Here is a 25,311-nt window from a genome sequence, read left to right as displayed (position 1 = left end):
AGGAATGTATGCCATCACATTCCTGACTGACACCTGCAGATGGACAACAGGATTTGGGGTGACAGGAGGAGAGTTCCTCACTGCAGGATTCCTAGCCTCTAACCTATTTATATGGCTAGTCAGTTCATGTTTCTGGTCAATGGTAACCCTCCAAGATGTTGCTCACAGGAGATTCAGCAATGGTAATGCCAATGAATGTCATGAAGCAATGGTTAGATTCTCTCATGTTGAAGATGGTTATTGCCTGGCATTCATGTGGCAGAAATGTTAATTGCCACTTCAGCCCAAGCCTGAACTTTGTCGAGGTCTTGCTGTGTTTGGATGGTAACTGATTCAGTATCTGTATCATTCTGAATGGTACTGAACATTGTGCTATCAGCACATGCTGCCTTGATGTCAAGGGCAGAAATTTCTGGAATTCAACTCATATTCACATCTGAGTGAAAATTGCAATGAGATCAGGAGCCAAAACTGAGCAACAGTGAGCAAGTTATTACCGAGTTAGTGAGTACCACTTGATACCACTTTTGATGATCATTTTCCTTATGATCAGGAGCGATGAGCCGTTCCATCACTTTATTGATGACTGAGAATACACTGATGGGGTGTAAGTGGCCATGTTGAATTTGCCCTGCTGGGTGTGGAGGTCATACCTGGTGATTTTTTCATATTGCCGGGTATACACCAGTGTTTGCAGTCATACTGGAGTAGCCTGGTTCAGGGCACAGCAAGTTTTGGAGCACAGGTCTTCAGTGCTATCACAGGAATATTGTCAAGTCCTGTGATTTTTGCAGGATCCAGTGCTTCAGCCATTTCATGATATCATGCGAAGTGAATAGAACTGGCTCAAGACTGGCATCTGTGATGCTGTGACCTCTGGCCCTCAGCATTTCTGACTGAAGACTGTTGCAAATGCTTCAGCCTTATCTTTTGCACCAATGTGGTGGTTTCCCTCATCACGGAGGGTGGTGAAATGGTAATCAGCAAGTTTCTTTGTCTATGTTTCAATGAACCCCATAACCTCCCAGATGCTTGTCTATGTTTCAGCGAACCCCAAAGGCTCCCAGATGCTTGTATGGTGGACAAGACATGTTCAACAGGGCTAATTATGACATTTCTGGTGCCCAAATCGATAGAGTTGTCCAACCAGTTTCATTCCTTTGTGTTTTCTTCGTAGTGGTTGAATACAACTAAATGTGTTACTGGCCATTTCAGATGACAAACATCAACCACATGGCTATGGGCCTGCAGTCACATGTAGGCCAGACCAGGTAAGGATGGCCAATTTCCTTCTCTTTTATCACAACCATTGACAATATTTTCGTGATCATTAATTCAAGATTTTTATTGAATTTGAATTCCACCATGTGAATCTCATTCTCCGGATCATTACTCTAGGTCTTTGGGTTACTAGTCCAGTGACAACGCTACTATACCATCACTTTCCCCCTGTTTGTGAAATTAAGCATCCACTGTCTCTGTATCTCCCTCTTCCAAAGTCAGAGCTCACAGGCCATCAGGTCCTGGGCTTTTATTGAATGTTAGTCCCTTTGAAACAAATGTATCTGTGAAACAAAGTTTGACTGATGCCAACCAACCATTATCCTGAAAGAACTGCCACTTTCTCAACTGTAATTGTCGTGTCAATGAAAACTGTTGAAACAAATGAAGCATAACCTGTTGCTCACACTCAAGTAACTCAACAATACCAACTCTAATTCAGGATGCTGGCTTTAGCTAGTTCACAATATTGTTTATTATGGAATGTCAAATCAAGACAGTTATATCACACCTTTTGGGACAGAGACACAAATGGGTGCAAACACAATCTGGAGTCACAATCAGCTACAGCTGGGGCACAGGTCACTCAGACATGTGACAAAGTTAAAATGACCGCATCCAACTAATACAATAGGTCACAGCCACTGAAATAACTGTACTCATGTCATTCTGGCTTCTTGGGAACCCCTGATTTTCATCAGTCCACCAGATGATGGTGCCTCCAGCTGCCTGGACCCCCAGCTCAAAAATCCCCTTCATGGACGCTCCATATTTTTCTTTGACTTTAGATCTTCTTCCTCAAACACATCTCTGACCAAGCTTTTGGTAATCAGCTATAATATTACCTTCTGTGAGTCAGAGTAATTTTGCACCTTTGGATATTTTATTATGTTTAAGATGTAATATAAAAATAAGTTTTTCTGATTTTTTGTACAATACAGGCCAACCACCAGGTAGCTGGCATGTGTGAAGGAAATCTTCTCATTTTACTGCCATACAGTCTGCAAATCCTTGGATGTCAAAATATGTAGTTTCCCACTGGGGATCTATACAATGCTACTGCATGAAATAGATTACCCAACCAGATTAAGCAATCATACTGGTTACCATCCTTGAAGTCATCCACTGCTCATTCTTTTCTACTGATTTTGTATTTTTGAAAATGAAGCTTATCCCTGACTCCCAGCTTTAACTCAGCCTTTAGAAACTCCACCAGTTATACAAATACAACATTCAAAATTCAAATTCATAGTGGACCAGAACACCAATAGTTTGAAAAGTAAAAAGAAATATTTTAAGTATATTTTCCAGTTTGACTCCTGCAAAGATCTCTCATGTCAAAATATTTCAGTCTATACTCACATTGGTATGTGATATTGCTCCGGATCACCTTTGGTAAACGATTCCTCTTCAATGTCAGATTCTCCACCAGAACTGCTCTCTGTAACATCTGAATCAAAGGCATTCTCGCTGAATCGTAGCTTTGAGTCAGAGCTTGAAATAAATTTTTCAAGCCCTTTAGACGCTGAACTGCTCTTGAAGAAATTTGCCAATGTTTCTGAAGCACTTTCACACCATTTTGATGAGGCAGAATCCGATTTGCAAGCAAAAACCAAATGTGGATTTCGCAATGACCCATCCTGGCGTTTCAGACAGTCCAAATGTGGAAGCTTGGGTACAGTTTTCTCCACAAATCCTCCCAATTGTTGCTGAACATGACGCTCTACCTGCTTTGCCTGAACAACTTCTAGTCGTTTCCGTAGTCTGCAAGCCCTTCTTTCAATTTCACTTTGCCTGGTCCGAGCCAGCAGCGTCCTACTGTGAAGCTCTGTATCCCGAATGCCAATGGTGTTTGTCTTTGAAACAGAAGACTTACATTCATCAGTATTTTCAGAAACTCCACTAGCAGAGCCTTTTGTCAAAGGCAAAGCCCCAGTCTTAACAATACCATTTTCTCCAAACTCCCTCTGCCTGCCAGCCTCAGATTTGGATAAATCCTCAGTGATAGTGCTCAGTTCTTCCAAGGTACTTGGTTCTCCTGTCACTTCCCTTTTTGTTGTATTACTGTTGGATGCCAATTTGCCAGAATTTTCCACTTGCTTGGACCCAAAGTGTGGCAGCACTGCAGCAATGGCCTTTTCTGCAATCTCTGCGCTATTCAGGTCAAAATCTGAACGTATATTAATAGCAGACTTCTTGGCCAAGCCATTCACTGGTGGTTGTGGGGGAGAAGGCCGTGAAGGTTGGCTACTACTTGTACTCATTGTTTTCAAAAGGCCAGGAGAAAATTCCAAGGCTGGTTGTCCACCAACCAGCTCTGCCCTAATCACACCAGTGTCTAGTAACGAATGGGACAGGATGGTATGAGACTTAATGACAGCGTGTTTGCTGAAAGATCCTTGTAGTTTCACCGATTCTGGGGGAAGAGGTGGACGGGATGCTGCATCAAGGCAGCGGTACGGGGGTACCAACTTGCAGCGATCTTCGTTCCTGGAGCTGTTCCGGAAATCCAGACCGTGGTCGTCTGCGAAGGCTTTCCGTTTGGTATTGTTGTTAAGGGACTTGCTATTGTCACTGTCTGTTGCGCCTGATGGAGAGAGGGAGGAGGATGGTGTCGCCAGTTTGAACCTATGATGAGCTTCAGTTGCCGCTTCTGTGAGAGCGGGCGCCATCGCAGCCATGCAGCGCTGGGACGCAGACACACTGGCCTCTCCAACCACAGAGGCCAGCTCCACTCCCTCCTCCAACTGCTAGCCTGAAAGAAAAACAAAACAACATTTACAACTTAAATCACAAACCACTGAGACATCTCCTCCAATATTAACCATTCATCTTTATTCACATTATCTTGAATTAGGTTCAAGCAAAATTTCTAGTTTTCAGTTCATATTTGTTGATAACGATTATTTCAAGTTGCACAACAATTCAAACATTTAGTGCAAACAGAACTGAATCAGTGGTCTGATTCTCCCTCTTCAAACAGTTCAACCCAATCAAGTAACAATGTCCAAACATTAGAATTCAAATTAATTTTTTAGTACACAAAATGCGTTCAATCATTGGTAATTTGTACTGCAGGATTTTATTGGCAAAAAGATAAAGCAGTAATCTCAAAAATTTGTTGGCAGAGCACAATTACTTGAATTCTTATAAAGTCTGAAATCTTACATATACTGTGACCAAGCTGATAAGTTAACTGCAGCCACATGTTCTAAGCAACAAAGACACCAAAATAGGAACTCAGCTTCACACTTAGTCAAGACAAGAATTGCTCTTCCATTTCAAAAACCACTTAGAAACTTATATTTAAACAATAAAAATTATAAAAAAGGTGTCATGGAAAATAAAGCAGTTCATAAAATATGTACACATGATTGATTAAGTGGTGATGCCATTTATGAAACCACATCTCAACAACAAGCCGCTGCTCAATTCCCTCCTGTCCTAACTCATTAGCTTTTTTGGCCTCTGATTACAGCCTCCAGAACACCCTACTGCATAAATAGGAGCATGTTAGCATGTGTACTTGATCCTTTTCTCGAAACTGCATCCCTATAGGAAGTTTCTCACGGTAAAGTAGAAACTGTTTTAATTTTATTCACTTTCTCCCCCACCTCTACTCACTTGTATTGCATTTCATGATTGCACCCACATGCTCATTATTCCCATATAAACTTTGACAGGAGTTTTGCAAGCTGTCTGATTATGGGGCATCACAAGTGAGAGAACAGGAGTGGTAATGACTCATTTCCCCAGTACTTCGAAATCCCTAAATTACATCAGCTATTTCCACAGTGCTCTTTCAGGCAGGTCCACCCCATTTAGGAGGTGGGGCAAGGGGGGACCAAGCAAAAAAATCTTATTCTGGAGGAATGCAACATTCAGCAGAATCCAAGGGTGACTGAAATACTACTACTTGAAGGGGCAAAATATATTTTATTTCTATTGCACTCAATCATCCCAAAATATTACATATGCACATAGCTGCTTTATTCCCAATTCTGTAAACAAAGCAAGCAAACCAAGGAGAGGATCCCAGAAACAATGAGGTGAATTCTGGTGTTCTTCAATGAAAATGTTCAGAAAACTGGAATCTTTATCAATATGGACCACTAGAACAGGTTGAGGGGTTTTAGTTTTGGGTGTTAGCTAAGACAGGATTCCATCATCTTTAATAAAACTTTTCCACAGCCAAATTAAAATATTTCATAACCACCTTTTATTTCAGATACGCCATGAATGCATCATTAACTCTGGGAAAAGTCATTCACAAATTTGCTGACTACTTCATGACCCACGGGAATCCTGGTCTGAAGTGCAATGCCGGTGATAATGCTCGTTGGAATGATGGGATATACTGACAAGCGCAAACACATGGCAATGTGCATTTCAAATATCCCTTTAAATGTCTACCACTGCATCTCCATGGATCCATTCCTTAAACTCATGTGCCAGTTCACTTTAGCTTGTACCAATTTCATGCCCTCACGATTGCCCATACATATAAAATACTAGTCCTGAACCCACTTTTCTCTCCCTCCTACTGAATGTAAAATTCAATCATGCTATGATCACTGCCAGCTAGAGGTGCCTTCACTATGAGGTTATCAGTTAATTCCATCTTGATTCACAATGCCAGGTCTGATTAAAAATGCTCACTGGTTGGCTCCAAAACATTCTGTTAAAAGAAACTACCCTGAAAACATTCTAGGAACCTCACCTAGGCTAACTTTGCCCATCTATGTTCTATCTGATCATTCCAGTCAATCCCTAGATTAAAGTCCCCAATGTGCATCGCCATGGCTTTCCAAAAAGCTCCCATTATCTTTTCCTTTATATGCTGACCTATGAGTAGTTACAATTTGTGCATCTGTACACCAGTCCCACAAGTGATGTTGCTTTTATTATTTCTCATCTCAACACAAACTGCTTCTATATTCTACTGTTTTTAAATTGAGGTCATCATTCTCTGCATGAACTGATCAGGATTAACCTGCCCCATATGCTCAATACTTGACCTAGCCAAGTCCAGCCCTCAGGCTCAGTCTCCTGCAACTCACTCCCAAACTGCTCATAGTCTGCTTCTTGTGCTTCCGCTGTACAGGTTAATAGTCCAATTGGAAATGCAAACAGATAGTTAAGTAAAAACGTGCAACTGAAAATTCAAACTGAGAGGACGTGGCTGTCAATACTTAAGGAATTTTCTGCTGAAATACAGCTACATTCATGATCTAGCTTCATACAACATAGAACAGTACAGCATAGTACAGGCCCTTCAGCCCTCAATGTTGTGCTGAGCTATGACCGAACCCAAGATCAAGCTATCCCACTCCCTATCATTCTGGTGTGCCCCACGTGCCTATTCAATAACCACGTGAAAGTTCCTGAAGTGTCCGACTCCACTATCACAGCAGGCAGTGCATTCCATACTCCAACCATTCTCGGAGTGAAGAATCAACCTCGGACATCCCTCCTATATCTTACCATCAATCTGATAGTTATGCCCTCTAGTAACAGCTACATCCACCCGAGGAAATAGTCTCTGCACGTCCACTCTATCTATCCCCCTCATCATCTTATAAACCTCTATTAAGTCGCCTCTCATCCTCCTTCGCTCTCAAGAAAACAGCCCCAGCTCCCTCAAAGTTTCCACGTAAGACCTACCCTCCAAACTAGGCAGCATCCTGGTAAATCTCCTCTGCACTGCATCCAATGCTTCCACGTCCTTCTTATAGTGAGGTGACCAGAACTGAACACAATATCCCAAATGTGTGGTCTCACCAATGTCCAGTATAGTTGCAGCATAACCCCACAGCTCTTAAATTCCAACCCCATTAATAAATGCTAACACAGTATAAGCCTTCTTCACAGCTCTATCCACTTGAGTGGCAACCTTCAGAGATCTGTGGATATGAACCCCAAGATCTCTGTTCCTTCACATTCCTCAGAACCCTGCCATTGACCCTGTAATCTGCGTTCAAGTTTGTCCTTTCAAAATGAATCACCTCGCTCTTATCAGGGTTAAACTCCACCTGCCACTTTCCTGCCCAGCTCTGCATCCTATCAATGTCTCTTTGCAGCCTGCAAGAGCCCTCCACCTCATCCCCTACTCCCCCAATCTTTGTGTCATCAGCAAATTTACTAACCCACCCTTGAGCCCCCTCTTCCAAGTCATTGATAAAAATCACAAATAGCAGAGGAGCCAGCACTGATCCCTGCGGTACACCGCTGGTAACTGGCCTCCAGTCTGAAAACTTCCCTTCCACCACCACCTTCTGTCTTCTATGACACAGCCAGTCACTTATCCAACTGGCCAAATTTCCTTCTATCCCACACATCCTTACCTCCATCATCAGCCTACCATGGGGAATCTTATCAAATGCCTTACTAAAATCCATGTATGTGGCATCAACTGCTCTACCTTCATCTACACACTTAATTACCTCCTCAAAGAATTCAAATTTGTGAGGCAGTAGTTACCCCTCACAAAACCTTGCTGACTATCCCAGATTAAACTGCATCTTTCCAAATGGTCGTAAATCCTATTCTCAGGACCCTTGCCATTACCCTACTGAAGTAAGACTAATCGGCCAATAATTCCCAGGGTCATCCCTATTTCCTGTCTTGTAGAGAGGAACAACATTTGCCAATCTCCAGTCCTCTGGCACAATCCCCATGGATAGTGAGGACCCAAAGACCAAAGCTAAAGGCTCCACAATCTCATCCCTTGCCTCCCAAAGTATCCTAGGATGTATCCCATCTGGCCCAGGGAATGTATCGACTCTCAGGTCTTTCAAAATTTCTAATACATCTTCCCTCAGGACACCTGCCTCTTCCATCCTACCAGCCTGTATCTCACACACCTCCTCAAAAACATGGTCCCTCTTAGTGAACACTGAAGAAAAGTATTCATTCAATGCCTCACATCTCTTCTGACTCCATGCCCAAGTTCCCACTACTATCCTTGACCGGCCCCTTACCTCACCCTGGTCATTCTTTTATTTCTCACGTAAGAATAAAAAGCCTTGGTGTTTTCTTTTATCCGACCTACCAAGGACTTCTCTTGCCACCTAACTCTCCTAAGCCTTTTCTTTAACTCATTCCTAGCTACCTTGTAACCCTCAAGCGACGCAACTGAACCTTATTTTTTCATCCTTACATACACTTCTTTTTTCTTCTTGAAAAGGCATTGAACCTCCTTTGTGAGCCATGGTTCCCTCACTCAGCCATTTCCTCCCTGTCTGACAGGGACATATCAAGGACATGCAGTATTTGTTACTTGAAAAAGCTCCACTTTTCCTTTGTACCCATACCTGACAGTTTCTGCTCCCATCTTATGCTTCACTGACTGTTTTGCAGCAACGAGCCAAGCTCAATATAGCACTCCATTAGCAACGAGAAACTGAACGAAGCTATTCCACAAATTGATCACCAAGCCTGTGTTTGGTCTCCCCAGTATAGACCACATCACAAGCAGCAAATATATTCAACTGAAAGAAATACAAATCACTGTTTCACTTTGGAGACGCTCAGTCTTTGAATTGTGAGAAGGAAGACGATTAAATGTATCCAAGTTCATGTGCTGCAGGAAACAGAATGAGAGTTGGGGTTAACTGAGAAGTGGACCAAGTTGTTATGGACGATCCCTTTGGAATGCGTGAAGGAGAGAAGATAGTATGGTGGTGGCAGCACTGTCGAGGCAGCAGAGGATGATCCATTCAATACTGATACTGGTGGCAGCACTTTACTATGATTCTGACAGAAGGGGTGAGAGCTGACCTTCTGCGTCCTCTAACCATTCTATGGTTCTAATGTGACAAGATCAAGGGCCCTATCAACTGTGCTGGGTGAGTATCTTCGGTTGGGGAAAATGGAAGATGTACTGATAATTGATGATTGTATTATCCAAACAGATGTTACGGAAATAGTGGAATTGGGAGAATGAAAAAGAGTCCTTTCAGTCATCGATAAGAATAGGCAAGGTACCTATGGGAGTCCACTTGTTTGTGCTAAATATAAATTTCAGTTATTTTCTGTAACTTTGGTTTTGTCACCTTTATTTCTTTGTCCCTTCATGTTACATTTGGATGGCTGTTATAACTTTGTAGTGCAGGTCACAAGTAACAATTTTTTTATTCATTCATCACCTGAAACTACTACTCCCAGCTTTATCATTGCTGGCAGATTTATACCCACAAGGCTTCAGCCAAGTGTTACACAGTTCACAGTGCTTAGTCAAGAGTGTAGATCAAACATGTGTTATTTAACAGCCAGGTTCTTTCACAATTCTCACTTTTCATAATCTATCACAAGCACTGCAATTACCTCTGGACAGGCATTTTTTGTCACAAGACACACAATTATTTGTGACGTTAGAGAGACAAGCATAGAGCAAGTTGAAGAGGCAGGAGGAACTTTACCAACTAGTGCAGGAACAGAACTCTCACTGTTGGCATCTTTCAGCACCACACATCAGCAATCTAAACCAACTGAGTTCATCAAGCCCTGGACAAATAAACACGACACATTTGCCCATCACAAATCCTGCACCCAATCTATTTCTCTCCCCGGACATCCGCTCAGACTAAACCACACCTTTCACAATCTTAACTGACCCTGAGCAAAAGTTCTGACCCAATCCTTGTCATCACCAAGACCACCAACTTCCACAACATATCGCACCTTGGTAATGCGCCACAAACTTTCAACCGAATTTTTCGTTACATCCAGACTTGACTACTCCAATACTCTTCTGGCCAGTCAGATAACCTCCAACTTCTGTAAGCTTCAGCTAATTTAAAACTTTGCCAGCTATTTGCAATCTCACAACAAGTCCAATTCATCCGTATTCCTGCTGCTGATTACTTACATTGATTCCATGCCTTTGTTATGTCTGAAAACGAAAATTTTTATCCTTATATTTAAATCTTTTCACAGCTTGCAACATGTACCCAGTGAACCCCACCATCCAACCGTTCCCCCCACCCCAATTTCTTCCTGTCCTACAACTCAGGGACCACCACGATGTGCACGTTCACAGATCATCCCAATTTGAAACTATAATTGACCGACTGTCACTAAAGCAAAATCCTCAAACTCCCTCCTAATAGCACTGAGACTACACCTACTCTGAATGAACTACAACCACTCAAGATGATTACTCATCACCATCTTCTCAAAAGCAATTAAGGATGGGCAATACATGTCGATTTTGCCAGCAATGGCTCATTAACAAATGAAATGAAACCTCAAACTCATGTGTTTTGCACATCTCTCCCATCACCCAACCACGGTCGACCAAGTCTGCAGTTACCTCGGTCATGAGCATCAAACTTCTGACCCCATCTCTCCACCTTCCTGGACACCCTCCTTTAAAAATCTGATTGAGCAATCTCTCAATATCTCCTCCTTCAGTTCTCATTTTGTACATGCCTCTATAGAACGCCTCAAAATTCTCCTTTACATGAAAAGCATGTGTAGATAGAAGTTGTTATTGATAAACTCTGGTGATTGTATGACTACTGCTAATACTTAGCCTCCGAAGGGAGTAGTTACCTCAGGTTATGCAAGGAAATCAGGACACTTTGCCATTCTTGTGATGGAAAACATGTCAATGTAATAACAGGCTAAATTCTGAGTCCATCTCTACCAAACACGTAGCCAGATCACAGGAACACGAGTTCTATGGCTTAACTGAGCCAATTGTAGCTGCTTCCTCTCAAATAGTTACGTTTAAAGCGCTAATGTTGTATTTTTCCCACTACCCATATCCAGAACTTTACATATGAATTTTGACTTAAAACTTTGGCTTGTTATTTTTGCAAGCTCTAAAAAAAAACATTCAGGTGCTTGGAAGAGAATGCTATGATCATGCAAAGAATAAATCATTTTCAAGGTCAGTCAGAACAAAAGTTACTCAACTCAAATATTTGATACATATAATACCAGAGCAGACACCACTTCTGTTTTAACCAGGCCTCAACTTTTACCCGATGACACTTGAAGCACGTTGCAACTGCTCTACATTAAAAGGCATCACATATATATTCTTTTTGTGAGCAGACCTTTCTCACTGCATTTGCTGTGACCAAACTAGTGGTAACTTGTACACTGCACTTGGACTATAATTGTACTGAGCACTTATTAAAAACTAACTCATTTGATATTTCATTAAAAACACATACAAAACCATGTCAAATTGCTGATAAATGGGTCATGTGGTAAGATGTTGTCCCAATCAGAACAGTGGCCTAGTGTGATTCTCTGATCTATGTTCATTAAGTGGCATTATCCAGAGCATCAGAAATGTTCTAACTGAACTGTACATCCAAGAACTGGGGAGGCAACGCAAGAAACTGAGCCAGGGCTCTTCCTTCATTTACTAATCCACGGTGCCTAAAATATATGGCTCCAGATTAAGGAGTGGGACTGGATCAACGGAGGCACCTCCCACGCTGTTTGTGCCCATAGACACAGTAAGAAGCCTCACAGCACCAGGTTAAAGTCCAACAGGTTTATTTGGTAGTAAACACCACTAGCTTTCGGAGTGCTGTTTCTTTGTCAGGTGAGTAGAGAGTTCTGATCTGAAACAGGGCATATAAAGGTACACACAGTTTAGAGAATACTGAAAAATTAAGAGATCTCTGGATAGGTTTATGGACGAAAAGGGATTGGTATAGGCTAGTGGGTCATTGTTTTTGTAACTGGTCGGCGCAACATCGTGGGCCGAAGGGCCTGTTCTGCGCTGTAATGTTCTATGTTCTATGTTCTATGTACTGTGTTTACCCCAGTTCAAAGCCGGCATCTCCATATCATGCACCCATAAAGCCAGATCCAGCAGGACAATTTACCAGATAGTGTTCTGTCATGTACGAGCTCCATTCATTTCCCTGAAAAATGATTCTGCTTTCCTGAAGATTCAGAATCTTATTCTACAGGCAGCAACTGCCCTCTACTGCATCTCCCATTCCTCATAGGTAAGCCCAGACTTAAAGCTTTGACCTAGTTCAGTCCAAAGATATGCAAATTAGTTGGATTAGCCATGGTTGCAGGGAAGACTGTGAGATAGGAAAGTTTTACCTGAGCCTTCGGAGTCAATGCAGACTCGATGGACCAAATGGTCTCAATCTGCAATGTAAAGATTCTATAGTTTATGACATCTGACTTTGGAAAGGCACGACAGCTGATCCAAAATTTGGCATCATCCGACATCAACAGATCTTTTTACCCCAACCCCCGCAAAAAATGTATGTACAAAATATCACAAGTCAGTTCCAAAAAGAACATTATGGGGAGTGCAATGATATTCCATGTCTCACCAGAGAGCATGTACCACTCTGAACTGCCTCAATACAATTGCATTTTAAAACAAGCGCACACCTGAAGTTACCAGTCTATCAGAGCACTATATGAGAAGGCCTTAGATAGTGGCCTTTCCCCATTGTGCCTTTGCAGCAGCCACCAAGCTTAAATGTGTCCCACAGCACGTAGCCCTGGACAGTGAAACATGCCAGTCTGTAACACTCGTTTATGGACAACTTAGAAAGGAATATCCACTTAAAAAGGAAACCAGAACTAGAGGACACAGCCTCAAAATAAGGAGGGGGGAGGGTGCAGTTTATAACAGAGTTGAGGAGGAACTTTCCTCAGAGGGTGGTGAATCTCTGGAATTCTCTGCCCATTGAAGTGGTGGAGGCTACCTCGTTGAATACGTTTAAGTCACGGGTAGATAGATTTCTGATCGATAAGGGAATTAAGGCTTATGGGGAGCAGATGGGTAAGTGGAACTGGTCCACTTCAGATCAGCCTTGATCTTATTGAATGGTAGGGCAGGCTTGAGGGGCTAGATGGCCTACTCCTGCTCCTATTTCTTATGTTTTTATGACAACTCTACATTGCTAGGCCAGCAAGCCTTGGACAAACCAAGCGGCAATTTTCACCAGCCTGGCAATCATCAAGCAGCAGTTGATATTTGCCTCAGGTCCTGTGCCAAGGAGCTACTTGGGAAAAACCTCAACAAAAGCCACCAACTCTTTTCAGACAATTATTAAAAAGGCACATCCCAAAAGATGATGAGCAACAGTCCTTCCCAACTGTAGGTACTTCAAGAACAACATACAATAACACAAGATTTTGGGCACACTTGAAACACTTGATTGGGAGCACCCTTCTCACCAGCAGCCAAAGAGTTGGTGCTTGCTTCAAAGTTCCAGCGAGGAGGCATTCTGCTAGATTACTTTGACAGTCTACTCAAGGAACCATCTGACATGATCCACCACCTCATTTTCCCACAAGGACTCAAGAATGTTATTTGTGGATTACTTCTGAAATATTTATGGTCAAAGATCTTCTTCTGTGCAAACTTTAATGGAGGATAGGTGACAGGGCATGGTCCAAATGCTTGGAGCATCCTGTGGTCAGACGTATCCTTCGCAACATTAGGGACAGGTAAGGACTTAGTGACACTGAGTTTGCATTCCAAAAAGCTACGCCCAACTTGATACAGCTGCACACACAAGTGTCCATCAGGATGAGGGTGCACTTCCTTCCCTCCCTTAGGGTGTTCTTGCAGATAATATTGGAGACCTACTGCAAGGCAGCGGCTGAGGTGACTATTAACAATACAGTGGTTTGGGTCACACATTTGCCACGTAGAGGGGCACAGAGCACCTTACACCTGATGATCAGGTTCTTACACAGGACGGGGTGTTTTACTCCTACATATCCAGTTTCTGCCTTAGCCTGAAAGCATGTCCCTCTGAACCATTCCCCAGCACCATCAGGCAGGTTCACCTCACAGTAAAGGGGACAAAGAACCAGTCAGCCCGGTTCCCAAAGAACATGGTCTCACTCTGGTCACGATTACCTTGGCTCCTGGGGCAAGCTGAACGAGTCACAGATATTCATGCATCAACCATGATCAGACCAGAAGACAGCAATATCACGTATGTATATAGAGAGACTTTGACCTGTACACGTCCATTGCCTGGGGTGTGATCAAGTCTGTAAAAGACTTTTGTCTGGTCCAGGCTGATGAGGTAGGTGTTCCCCAATCATCCTGCATGGAGGCAACTACATCCCTGACTAGAGCAAGGCTCAATGCAGATGTGGTCAGGGTGAATCACTAACTGTACAGCAGGCTTGACCCACTGGTAATGGCCTTGGACAGAATTTTGTGGTCTTTCAAAAGCGAAGCGGTTGCCAATTTCTAATTTCCTCCCTTTCACACTTCACTTCTACTGAGGCAATGATGCCTTTCCTCATGTGTTCTGACATGCTGCTGGCCAGCAGGTCTGGACCATTGCAACCCCACAGAATCAAACACACGCAAGCCGATAAGTTGTTGCTTTCAAGAGTTTTTTTTATTTGTCACAAAGAACTGGCCGACCTTTGCCAGTTCCTCCAGACTCTCCTAAGCATTGATAAGGGGCAGAAAGGGCCATGCTGTCTATGGTTTGTCATGCAACTTGGAATAAAAAGATTTGCCGATCCTCATAACGGCAGACTGCGGTGATGTTGCCGAGTCATTGTCTTCTTCAGGCTGATAATCTCAGAGCTCTCTGTGTGTGCCTTTTGGAAGAAGGAAATGAGAGCACGTCTCTTCCACGAGCAGACTCTGGATCAGAAGATGACCTTGGAATATCAGAGGCTCAGAACAAAGCATGGTGGCTCCTCACCTCTCAGAGATCCTCCTGATGTCAATCCCCATTGACTGCAGTTGCAGTCAATCTCATTTTTTTCCTGCAGTCACGACAATGCCCCTCATATGTCTCTTAGCTTCTGGGCACTTCAAAAGATGAAGAACTTCAAGGTTCACCTTGACAGCTGCCTACGAGACAGTCAAGCAGAGGTTTCCACCCTGACAATCCCTTTAGAGTTATTCAACATTTTCTAGAATGAACAGCTTCACCTTCAGTTTCTAAGGCACCCCCCCCCCCCCCAACAGCCCCCGCTTATTCACTGTCTAAGTGACAGTGGGAGGTAGTCAGCCGAGAAGAACACTGGCTTCAGATTGGTGGATCAGACTGTGAATGCTCTGGATATCAACAACAGAAGGGATAGGACCATCTGTGACCAGGTGTATCCATGTGTGCTCCTTCTGCTGATTGCTGAAGACATCGCACAGCTTGGCACCTTTCACTGCTTCCATTAAAAATCTGGATGTGGCATCCAGTTTGTTGATAACCCTGCCTGGTCTTCCAGCTGCAACAAAACAGTTGAAGTCACCATTCAGAATAACCAACCTAGATATTGCCAGCAGCAGTGGGAGCTGAAGGGCCAGCCAGCCTGAAGTCCAAAGGTGCACTGTGTAATAGTGGTTATTGGACAGACCTCAATAGTGGGAAGTCTTACATTTTTCCCTCATTAAAGAAGGAAGAGACACCAGTTACAGCAACGTTAGACAACACCAGATATAATTTAACTAACACTAGATATAATCTGAAACCTGTGGTGAACTGGGTCTCACCAATCTGCAGATTGTTGACATGTTAACACACTCAGTTGCATGCTCTAATTCCCCACCTAACCACTAGCTAGCTCCGAATTAACTAGGGAATTGGTAATACTTACTGACACACAGTTAACACAAGATGTGCTACACTTCAGATTTTTAAAGGTATCGAAAGCCTGCAAGACTCCTTCATAAGAGCATCAATTCCATCAGTTCAAAAAATGCCATTCAAGCATAATTTTTTAAATATATGGTGAATTCTTGTCTCTGCTCAAATCTCACTTAACAAAAGCTTTTACATTTCAAAATTAGAAACAGTTCCATACACCAAGGTGCTCATTCCATTCCAGGGAGATACTCAGTCAAATGGACAAGGAGGAAGAACAAAACTTATCAGCTGAGTTGACACGAAAGTAGTTGCATGCTGCAGGTAATTCCTGATCTCAGCTGGCTTCTCTGTGCCGCTGGCAAGCATACATCAAAAGCACCTTGTTAACACAACAGAACCACATTAAAATTTAAACAAAAGTGCAGCCAAATCACCAGCAGAATTTTATATAAATGACCAATATCTTGTTGCAGCATTTCAATGTTCAAGGGCCTTATGGAAATAATCATCACCAAATCTTTCTATTTTCCATTGTGCCACATCAAACAGATCATTATGCATTGTGCACAAAGCAAGAGGTGCAATAAATATCTCACTGCACCATCACAACACAATTAGTAACATCCTCAACAGAACTCTGCCTTCTTTCATTCTGCCTTCCCATCACCAACACCCTGACTCTCAGAAGATCCAGATGCTGAAATGATCAGACTGTTTCTCACTCATGGAATATTTTCTTCGCAGGGTTGTTCCTGGTCCAATACCGCCACAGTATATGCAGATGTAGCAGTCAATGTGAAGTTATCCTCCCAAAACACAAGGATTAGATGCAGAACCAAATCATTTAGATCACATGGTGCATGTTTGCTTCACGTGTGCAAGGAGGGATAAAATTCAGCTTCGAGTTGCTGTTCTGCATTGAGCCCAGTGCCTGCTGCTCAAAGCATACAACTGAAAATGGAACCTGCCTCAGCTATAACAACTTCCAGAGTCAACTAGCCAATGAACTACCTCGACACAAACACTGGCTACTGGGGTCAAAAAGGAAAGCAGCAGAACTATCCCAAGGGCAGAGAGCGACGCTCACCACCAAGTACTTCCAATCGAACCATGTGTCATTTTTTGGTTCAGAAAGTGGCCAATGCAAGTGAATAATGACAACTTGGCTTGGTCCACTATAAGACAGTGCAGGGAAGGTGGAAAGAAACAGGTATGAGTGTTAAAAAAACAAAAACAGTTGCAGACACTAGATGTTGGTTCTACATACACTGCAAAAACAGCTTCCAGCATCCAATAATCCATAACTGACCAGACTGGCAGAAAACCCACAAAGGAACTGAACTTTGATCATCACTCCTGACGACGCCTTGCACTGGTTTTCCCGTCAGGTTTTCCCAAATTTCCAAACCCTGGTCGTTCATTATCTTGTGAGAATCTTGGTTATAACTGCAAATTATTCGAGCAAAAGAAAAATGGGTTCACAGTATAGAAAGATTTCATGGCACGGTCGCTGGATAGCAATCAAAACCTGCAACTCTGGTCAATATTCTCAATCTGCCCAAAGGATACTGTTCCCAAATACAATAACCCCAATGGTCTGACCAACACCAGCAATGGAAGCTAGACTAGTAAATGGCAAACACCCAACTTCAGGACTGTGAAAATTCTTTTGTGAAGAGCCAAAGTATTTTCACAAGACAAAAGTCACCCATTGTTAATTTGCTTGCCCAAAACTTTTCAGGACACGACAACAAGTTGTGAGACTCCTATTCACACTGATTCGAAGTTCAAATTTGCTCTTTATCGATATCATTCCACATCTAAAACTACCAAATGTTGGCTCAGCAAGCACATACAATGTACAGTGTTTTGATCAGAGTTTCACCAAGTACAATGGTGGGATCATGAAATGTAAATACAATGACCATTTAAGAATAAAACACTAACAACACTAAGAAATTTCATCATTTCAAAATCGGAAAAAAAGTATTTCCATCTGAAATGATCATGAAATGGAATAAAACAGTAAGTATGGTTTAAAACATGGCCTTCTGCCTCAGACTAATTGACCAAAAAGACAACAATGGTGATAACAATGCCATCTGCTCACTGGGCAATTGTAACATAGGAAGAACAGAGCCTAATTTGGTTACCATTAGAACTGTATTTTATAAAAATGATCTGGTGGTGTCGCAGATGTCCTTATAACACCGGTAACTTGCAAACTGTATGTACCAGTGATCAGGAAATGAACACAACAGAATTGGGACAGTGCTCCTCCGCAATTAAATCAGAATTGCTGAGCAGTTGTCGTAAGAGTGATGTTTGACACGGAGGTCCACTTGTGCACAATTACAGTTCTGAAGGAAGAGCAAAGCTTGGAGCAACATCACAAACAAGTTTCCATGTTACAGAGATAAATGCAAGCAATGCAAGTTGCAAATATAGTTTAGCAAAAAGTAGTGAGCAATCTCCTCTTCGTCATGTCCTATGCAATGACAAGGGTTCTGACTGCAAAGGTCAACACTTTAACTCTTCGAACCAATAGTCTGAGGTTAGCTACCAACACCACCAAAACAAAAACTGCAGTAGTAGCAAGTACCGAGCTTCAGGGAAACTTCAGCACTAGGCTCTATAACAACAAACTGTATGTACCAGTGATCAGGAATTTTTTGGAGTTTTTTGGAAAAAAACTGAACAGGGACAGCATTAAACATAGCTGCCAAAACAATTTGCATTCTGGTAAAAGTATCTACTGACCAGAAAAAGGGGTCAAAATGTCCAGTGCAAACCACTGGACAGTTGCTCTGCAGCACATTTAGGATTTCAGTCAGCAAACAGCACACCTGGGAGTTAACAACACACGGTAAAAGGAAACCACAAACAAAGTTTGCTCGGGATGAGTGAACTTCCCTCAGGTCAAGGACAGCTTCAGATCATGCTGTTGGCAGTACAAATGCACAGGTTGCTTGGCTCTCTAACCTTGGGGGTGGGGGGTGGCGGGGGGGGGGGCATATGGCCCACTCACTTGGGGGAAGGGAAGGTAAGGAGGGGGATGCAACCCCTCACCTGGGGGCAGGGGAAGGGAAGCAATGGCCCCTCACCTGGGGGGGTGGGCCCCCTCACCTGAGGACAGGGGAGGCGGGGCTGATGTGTGTTGGCGGGGGGGGGGGGGTGTTGGGGAACAGGCCAGAGGCATGGAGGAGGAAGAGGAAGTTGGTGCAGGCAAACGACCAGAAGAGTGGGTGGTGGGGAAATGCTCAGAGAAGTGGTGGGGTGGGGGGCTCTTTTGGGTCAAACTAAGTAGACAAACCCAAATTACATTCGGACAAAGAAAAAGGGGGCGGCTCCCCAAAAGGAGGGGGAACGGCCCGAACAAAAACAGAAAGTACAAAGGAAACTTAAGACGCATGAAATCAAAATGGTATTGTCGGGGTCTATAACGCACCTCAGCCCCTGCAGTGCCCAATGGGCGCGGAAGGCATCGACTGTGCCCACGGACACCGCATGCTCCCTCTCCAGGAACACCTGGCCGCGAACGTAGCCGCGGTAGAGGGGCAGACAGACAGGGTGGGCGGCCCCGTCAATCGCCCGCTGCCTGGACCTGTTGATGGCGGGTCTCGCCAGACCCAGGAGCAGGTTCACGAGGGGATCGGCATCCCGACCCTCCCCTCTCCGCACCAGGTGTCCGTACATCAGGAGCATGGGACTGAAGTGCAAACAAAACATCAATAAAAGGAGTTTGAGAAAATCAAAAAGAGTGCGCAATCTATAACACGAAACATAGACGTGGTCCACGGACTCCACGAGGCCACAGAAAGAACAGTCTTGGGAGGCCGTGAACCAGTGAATCCTACGGTTGTACGGCACCGCTGCGTGCAGCGGCCTCCACCCAAGTCCCCGATGTAATTGGGGGAGATCACTCCGTAGAGAGGCCTCCATTAGGGACCTCCGCCGCGCAGCGACAATAAGGCCCGCCAAGGTGTATCCAGGCGACGACGCTGTAGTGGAAGGAGTGCAGCAGCAGCCTGTACAGGAAACGCCTCCGTGCGCCGGAAAAGACACGGAGCACATTTCCGTGAGACGGCTCATGCTGTGGCTGGGGTGGTGAAACGACCAGAGAAGTGAGGGGTTGGATGAAAAGGCAAAGGTGTGGGGGGAGGAAAGACCTGAGGGGGGATCGGGCAAGTAGCTGGGGGCAAGACCGCTGATCTGAGGAAAGGAATGAAATGAAATGCAAACCTGAGAAAGGGAAGGATCTGAGAAGGCAAGAGGGCCAAAAGCCCCGGCGGAAGATTGGGTGTGGTGTGGGGCCAAGGGTGCTGGGAGAATGGGAAGTGGGCCAAGGGTCCCAGTGGAAGGCGGGAGTGTGGCGGAGGGGAGGCCAAGGTCCCAAGAGAAGGGGAGGGGGTGCAGAGGGCATGAGCCCCAGGGGAAGGAGGAGGAGAAAGTGGACAGAGAGGGAGGCCAAGGACCCCCTGGCGGGGGAAAGGGGGGGGGAAGGGGAAAGGGGGGGAGAATGGGGGGTGGGAATGGAGAACGGGGGGGGGGAGGGAGGGGGAGAACGGGGGGGGGGGGGAGGGAGGGAGGGGAGACCGGGGGGGGGAGGGAGGGAGGGAGGGGGAGAACGGGGGGGGGAGGGAGGGAGGGAGGGGGAGAACGGGGGGGGGGGGAGGGAGGGAGGGAGGAAGGGGGGAGGAGGAACGGGGGGGAGGGAGGGGAGGGAGAACGGGGGGGGAGGGAGGGAGGGGGAGAACGGGGGGGAGGGAGGGAGGGGGAGAACGGGGGGGGAGGGAGGGAGGGGGAGAACGGGGGGGGAGGGAGGGAGGGGGAGAACGGGGGGGGAGGGAGGGAGGGGGAGAACGGGGGGGGGGGAGGGGGAGGGGGGAGAACGGGGGGGGGAGGGAGGGAGGGGAGAACGGGGGGGGAGGGAGGGAGGGGGAGAACGGGGGGGGAGGGAGGGAGAGGGGAGAACGGGGGGGGAGGGAGGGAGGGGAGAACGGGGGGGGGAGGGAGGGAGGGGGAGACGGGGGGGGGAGGGAGGGAGGGGGAGAACGGGGGGGGGAGGGAGGGAGGGGAGAACGGGGGGGGGAGGGAGGGAGGGGGAGAACGGGGGGGGGAGGGAGGGAGGGGAGAACGGGGGGGGAGGGAGGAGGGGAGAACGGGGGGGAGGGGGGGAGGGAGGGGGAGAACGGGGGGGAGGGGGGGAGGGGAGGGGGAGAACGGGGGGGGAGGGGGAGGGGGAGAACGGGGGGGGAGGGGGAGAACGGGGGGGGGGAGGGGGAGAACGGGGGGGGAGGGGGAGGAGAACGGGGGGGGGGAGAACGGGGGGGGGGAGAACGGGGGGGGGAGGGGGAGAACGGGGGGGGGGGAGGGGGAGAACGGGGGGGGGGGAGGGGGAGAACGGGGGGGGGGAGAGGGGGGAGAACGGGGGGGGGAGGGGAGAACGGGGGGGGAGGGGAGGGGGGGAGGGAGGGGGAGAACGGGGGGGGAGGGGGAGAACGGGGGGGGAGGGAGGAGGGGGAGAACGGGGGGAGGGAGGGAGGGGGAGAACGGGGGGGGAGAACGGGGGGGGGAGGGAGGGGGAGAATGGGGGGGAGGGAGAATGAGGGGGGAGGGGAGGGAGGGGGCGAATGGGGAGGGGGAGGGGAGGGAGGGGGCGAATGGGGGAGGGGGAGGGGAGGGAGGGGGCGAATGGGGAGGGGAGAATGGGGGAGGGGGAGAGGGGGAGGGGGGAGAATGGGGGGGGAGGGGGAGGGGGGGAGAATGGGGGGGGAGGGGGGGAGAATGGGGGGGGAGGGGGGGAGAATGGGGGGAGGGGGGAGGGGGAGGGGGAGGGGGAGGGGGAGGGGGAGAATGGGGGGGAGGGGGAGGGGGGAGAATGGGGGGGAGGGGGAGGGGGGGAGAATGGGGGGGAGGGGGGGAGAATGGGGGGGAGGGGGGAGAATGGGGGGAGGGGGAGGGGGGGAGATTGGGGGAGGGGGGGGAGGGGGGGGGAATGGGGGGGAGGGGGAGGGGGGGAGAATGGGGGAGGGGGGAGAATGGGGGGGTGGTTGAAGGGGGGAGGGGGGTGGTGGAAGGGGGGCAAAGGACCCAGGGGGAGGGGGACCCGGAGTGTCACGTGCCTCTGGGTGATGTAACCGGCTGCAACAACAATGCGGCTTCTAGAACATTCAGCAGCCGCCAGTCCCGCTCCCGCCCCGCCGCCAATCCAACTGCGCCATGGCGGCCCCGGGCCGAGAGGCAGCGGCTCCGCCTCCCGGCGGGGCCCCGCGCACAAAGCGGCCGCCACGTGAGTTCGGGGCCCGGTTCCCGCCCGCCCCGGGCCCCGCGATAAACAAAGCACTCACCGCACGTGAGGGAGCCCGAGCCGGGCCCGGACCTCGGCTGCAGCCGCCACCGCTCCCCGCCCGCCGACACACACACACACACACACACAGGCCAAGGCGGAGCGCCGCTCCCTCTCCGGGAAAACTCAGCCCGACTCCTCCCAGAGGCCGCTCGGCGCGGTTCCACCGTCCGCGGAAGCTGAGGAGAGAAGGCGGTTGGAGGCCTGACGGCGCCAGTCGCTGGGGCGTATCTTTCTGGGTCCCACAAGAGCGCGTTAAGATGGCGGCCGGGCCTGGCGCTGCTGGCTGGCAGGGTGCAGCCTTTCCCCCCGATAACAATGCAGCCGGAGCCGCGGCGGCGCTTGCACACTGCCCGCCCGGCCGCAGCGGGGCAGCAGAGCGCTCCCCGCGCACTGCGCAGGCGCGCCGCCTGATCCGCCCCTCTCTGCACCCTGGGAACTGTAGTTCCGCAGCTTGCACTTTGCCGGACAGTGCGCAGCCGCAGTGACACACCCGCCTGGCTTGGAGACTACAAGTCCCAGCGGCCCGCGCGCGGCTGTATTTCTCCCTCTCCTCCCCGCCCCGCCCCGCGCTGCAGCGCAATGGGCGATTGGCTGGGCAGCAGTATGGCGCCACTCCGCCCAGACACACACTGTGTGCAGGGAACAACATTGCAACATTGGCAACACGGAAATGCAGCAGCCACATGTGACAGCACACTCAACAGGGCTGGATCATGGTGTAGATGCTGCCCTCTGCTCAGAGCACTCCCAACCTACACAGTTTGAGTAAATAAAGTTTTTACTCGCACTTCTTCACCTGGAACAGAAAATTTGCAACCTTTGTTTTGCACAACTGAACAAGAAATAGAAGAAGGTCGGAGCCACTTGGCTTATCATAGGATCCCTTCAGTGCAATAGGAAGCCAGTTGGCTAATCATGCCTGAACGGACGACAATCCCACCCAGGCCCTATCCCCATATATTTACCCTGCTAGCCCCCCCCCACCCTCAGAGCCACTGAGACTAAGGAACAATTTAGCGTGGCCAATCCACCAATCCCGCACATCTTTGGATTGTGGGAGGAAACCAGAGCTCCCAGGGGAAATCAGAGCACCATGCAGCCACAGTCACCCAAGGCCGGAATCGAACCCAGGTCCCTGGCACTATAAGGCAGCAGTACTAACCACTGTATCGCCATGCTGTCCTCTTGTCTGCAATTCAAGATCATGCATAATTGTGGCCAGAACTCCAGCTTCCTGTTTGCTCCCCTTGACTTGCTTGAAGATCAACAATCCATCCCACTCAGCCTCAAATATTAAGTCATCATTACCCCAGATGACCTTTGAGGGGGAAGAGCCAACTGGTCGTGATTTAACCTGAGGATCACTGCACCTCAGACAAAGAAGCAAGGTCAAGGAGGCCTTTATGAATAACCTCAGCCACAAACGGAATTGAACCCGTGCTGTTGGTGTTGCTCAGCAGCACTAACCAGTTGTCAATATTAAACCGCTGCACTGTTATGAAAGGGAGTTCCAAAGACTAACAATCCTCAAATGAAATTCCTCCTCATCTCCATCTTAATTGAGAAATCTCTTACTTTTAAATACAACCCTGATTTTGTAAACTTCCCACAAGTATAAACATCCTCCCAACAACTGTCAAGCCTTCTCAACCTTCTGTTTCAACAAGGTCACCTCTCACTCTTCTAAACTCCAAGACAAAGAACTTGCTCAAACTTTCCTTTTAAGATGGATCATTCATTGTGGGATCATTCACATGAACCTCGACTTTTATACCATCAGCTCCTTTGCACAAAGGGCAACATTTTTGCCTTCCTAAATGAGTGCGGAACTCAGCAGAAAAAGACAAGCAGTGCGATCGAATCCAGTCCTGACTGTCAATCTACATTCTGAGAGAAATCCAACTGCTGCATCACAGAAAAACAGAGAAATGATTGGTTGATGCATAGTTTATTTGTTCATCTTCAAAACTTGTATGACTTATTAGTATTTGTAAGGTTCTCTGAATTGTCGTTGGGTTAATCAGTGGGGTAAACACCGCAACCCCCAAAAAACTTTAATAATTATAAATTAATTTAAAAATAAATTAGTTATAGCATGTAATAAAGATGACAGAACAGATGATGTGTTGCAATGCCTGGGTGGTCCAGTTCAAAAATGTGTGCAGTAAGTGTCTGTACCTGGAGGAACTTTGGATCAGAGTCACTGAATTGGAGGCCAAACTGGAGATACTTTGATGCATCTGAGAGGAAGTAAATTACCTGAACACCAGGAGGCAGTCACGCCCCTTAAGATGGGGTCATCTGATTAAGTCTGTGGTCAGGGACAGGAGGGTGTGGCTGCATGTGAGATTGGTATGGGCACCCAGCAGGCAGAAGTAGAGGAGTCTCAGCCTTTGCAATTTTCCAAAAGATTTGAGGTTCTTGGATATATGGATGAAAGTGATGGTTGCAAGCTGGATGAGCAAACTGACCACGGCCCCGTGGATAGAGGAAGCCGTTCGAACGGGCAGGAGTTGACAGGAACGTAGTATGGTTGGGAACAGTAGATTCAGGGTACAGACACTATTCTCTGCAGTCAAGAGTGTGGTTCAGGTATCTATGCTGCCTGACTATTGCCAGGGTTTGGGGCATCAGTCCTGAGCTGGAAAGGGACTTACAGTCTTAGAAGATGTGGTTGCCAAGATAACAGATGCAATGGTTTTAATTTTCCAAAATTCCCAGATTCAGAACAGGTCCCATCAGATTAGAAAATAACAAATATGACTCCTCTATTCAAAAAAGCAGGCTTCCATTCTGTAGAAGAGTCAATGGACTCAAGACATTAACTCTGTTTCTCTCTCCACAGACGCTTCTAATCCTGCTGCGTTCATCTGGCATTTTCTGTTTTGTATTTCAGATTTCCAGCATCTGCAGTATTTTCTTTCTATCACAGAAAGCAGACCAGTTAGCTTAATGTCTGTCATAAAGAAACTGCTGCAACCTTGTTAAGGGAATAGCTGCAGAAGATTTAGAAAATTATAATACCAAGAAGCGTCAATATGGTTTTGTGAAAAGGAGGTTGTTTTTGACAAATTTATTCGAGTTCTTTGTGGCCGAAACAAGCATGCCGGACAAAAG

The 25,311-nt window shown here is 46.9% G+C and overlaps 1 protein-coding gene across 2 annotated transcripts in view; it reads right to left on the bottom strand.

The window, feature by feature from the left end:
• Positions 1 to 22,520, bottom strand: part of kansl1b (KAT8 regulatory NSL complex subunit 1b) — a 171,820-nt gene extending 149,300 nt beyond the window's left edge. For both annotated transcript variants that reach the window (XM_080213835.1, XM_080213836.1), the window contains exons 1-2: positions 22,193 to 22,520; positions 2,644 to 4,036 (exon numbers count right to left, since the gene is read on the bottom strand). In XM_080213835.1, the coding sequence (XP_080069961.1) occupies positions 2,644 to 3,962 (1,319 nt within the window). In that variant the 5' untranslated portion in view covers positions 3,963 to 4,036; positions 22,193 to 22,520. The remainder of the gene's footprint in view (positions 1 to 2,643; positions 4,037 to 22,192) is intronic.
• Positions 22,521 to 25,311: the final 2,791 nt, after the last annotated feature.

Source organism: Carcharhinus amblyrhynchos, chromosome 27 (genome assembly GCF_965287045.1).
Source record: "Carcharhinus amblyrhynchos chromosome 27, sCarAmb.v2.hapA, whole genome shotgun sequence".
Lineage (NCBI taxonomy): Eukaryota > Metazoa > Chordata > Chondrichthyes > Carcharhiniformes > Carcharhinidae > Carcharhinus > Carcharhinus amblyrhynchos.
Note: the sequence above shows the minus strand (reverse complement) of the source record. Positions and strands in the feature narration are given on the sequence as shown.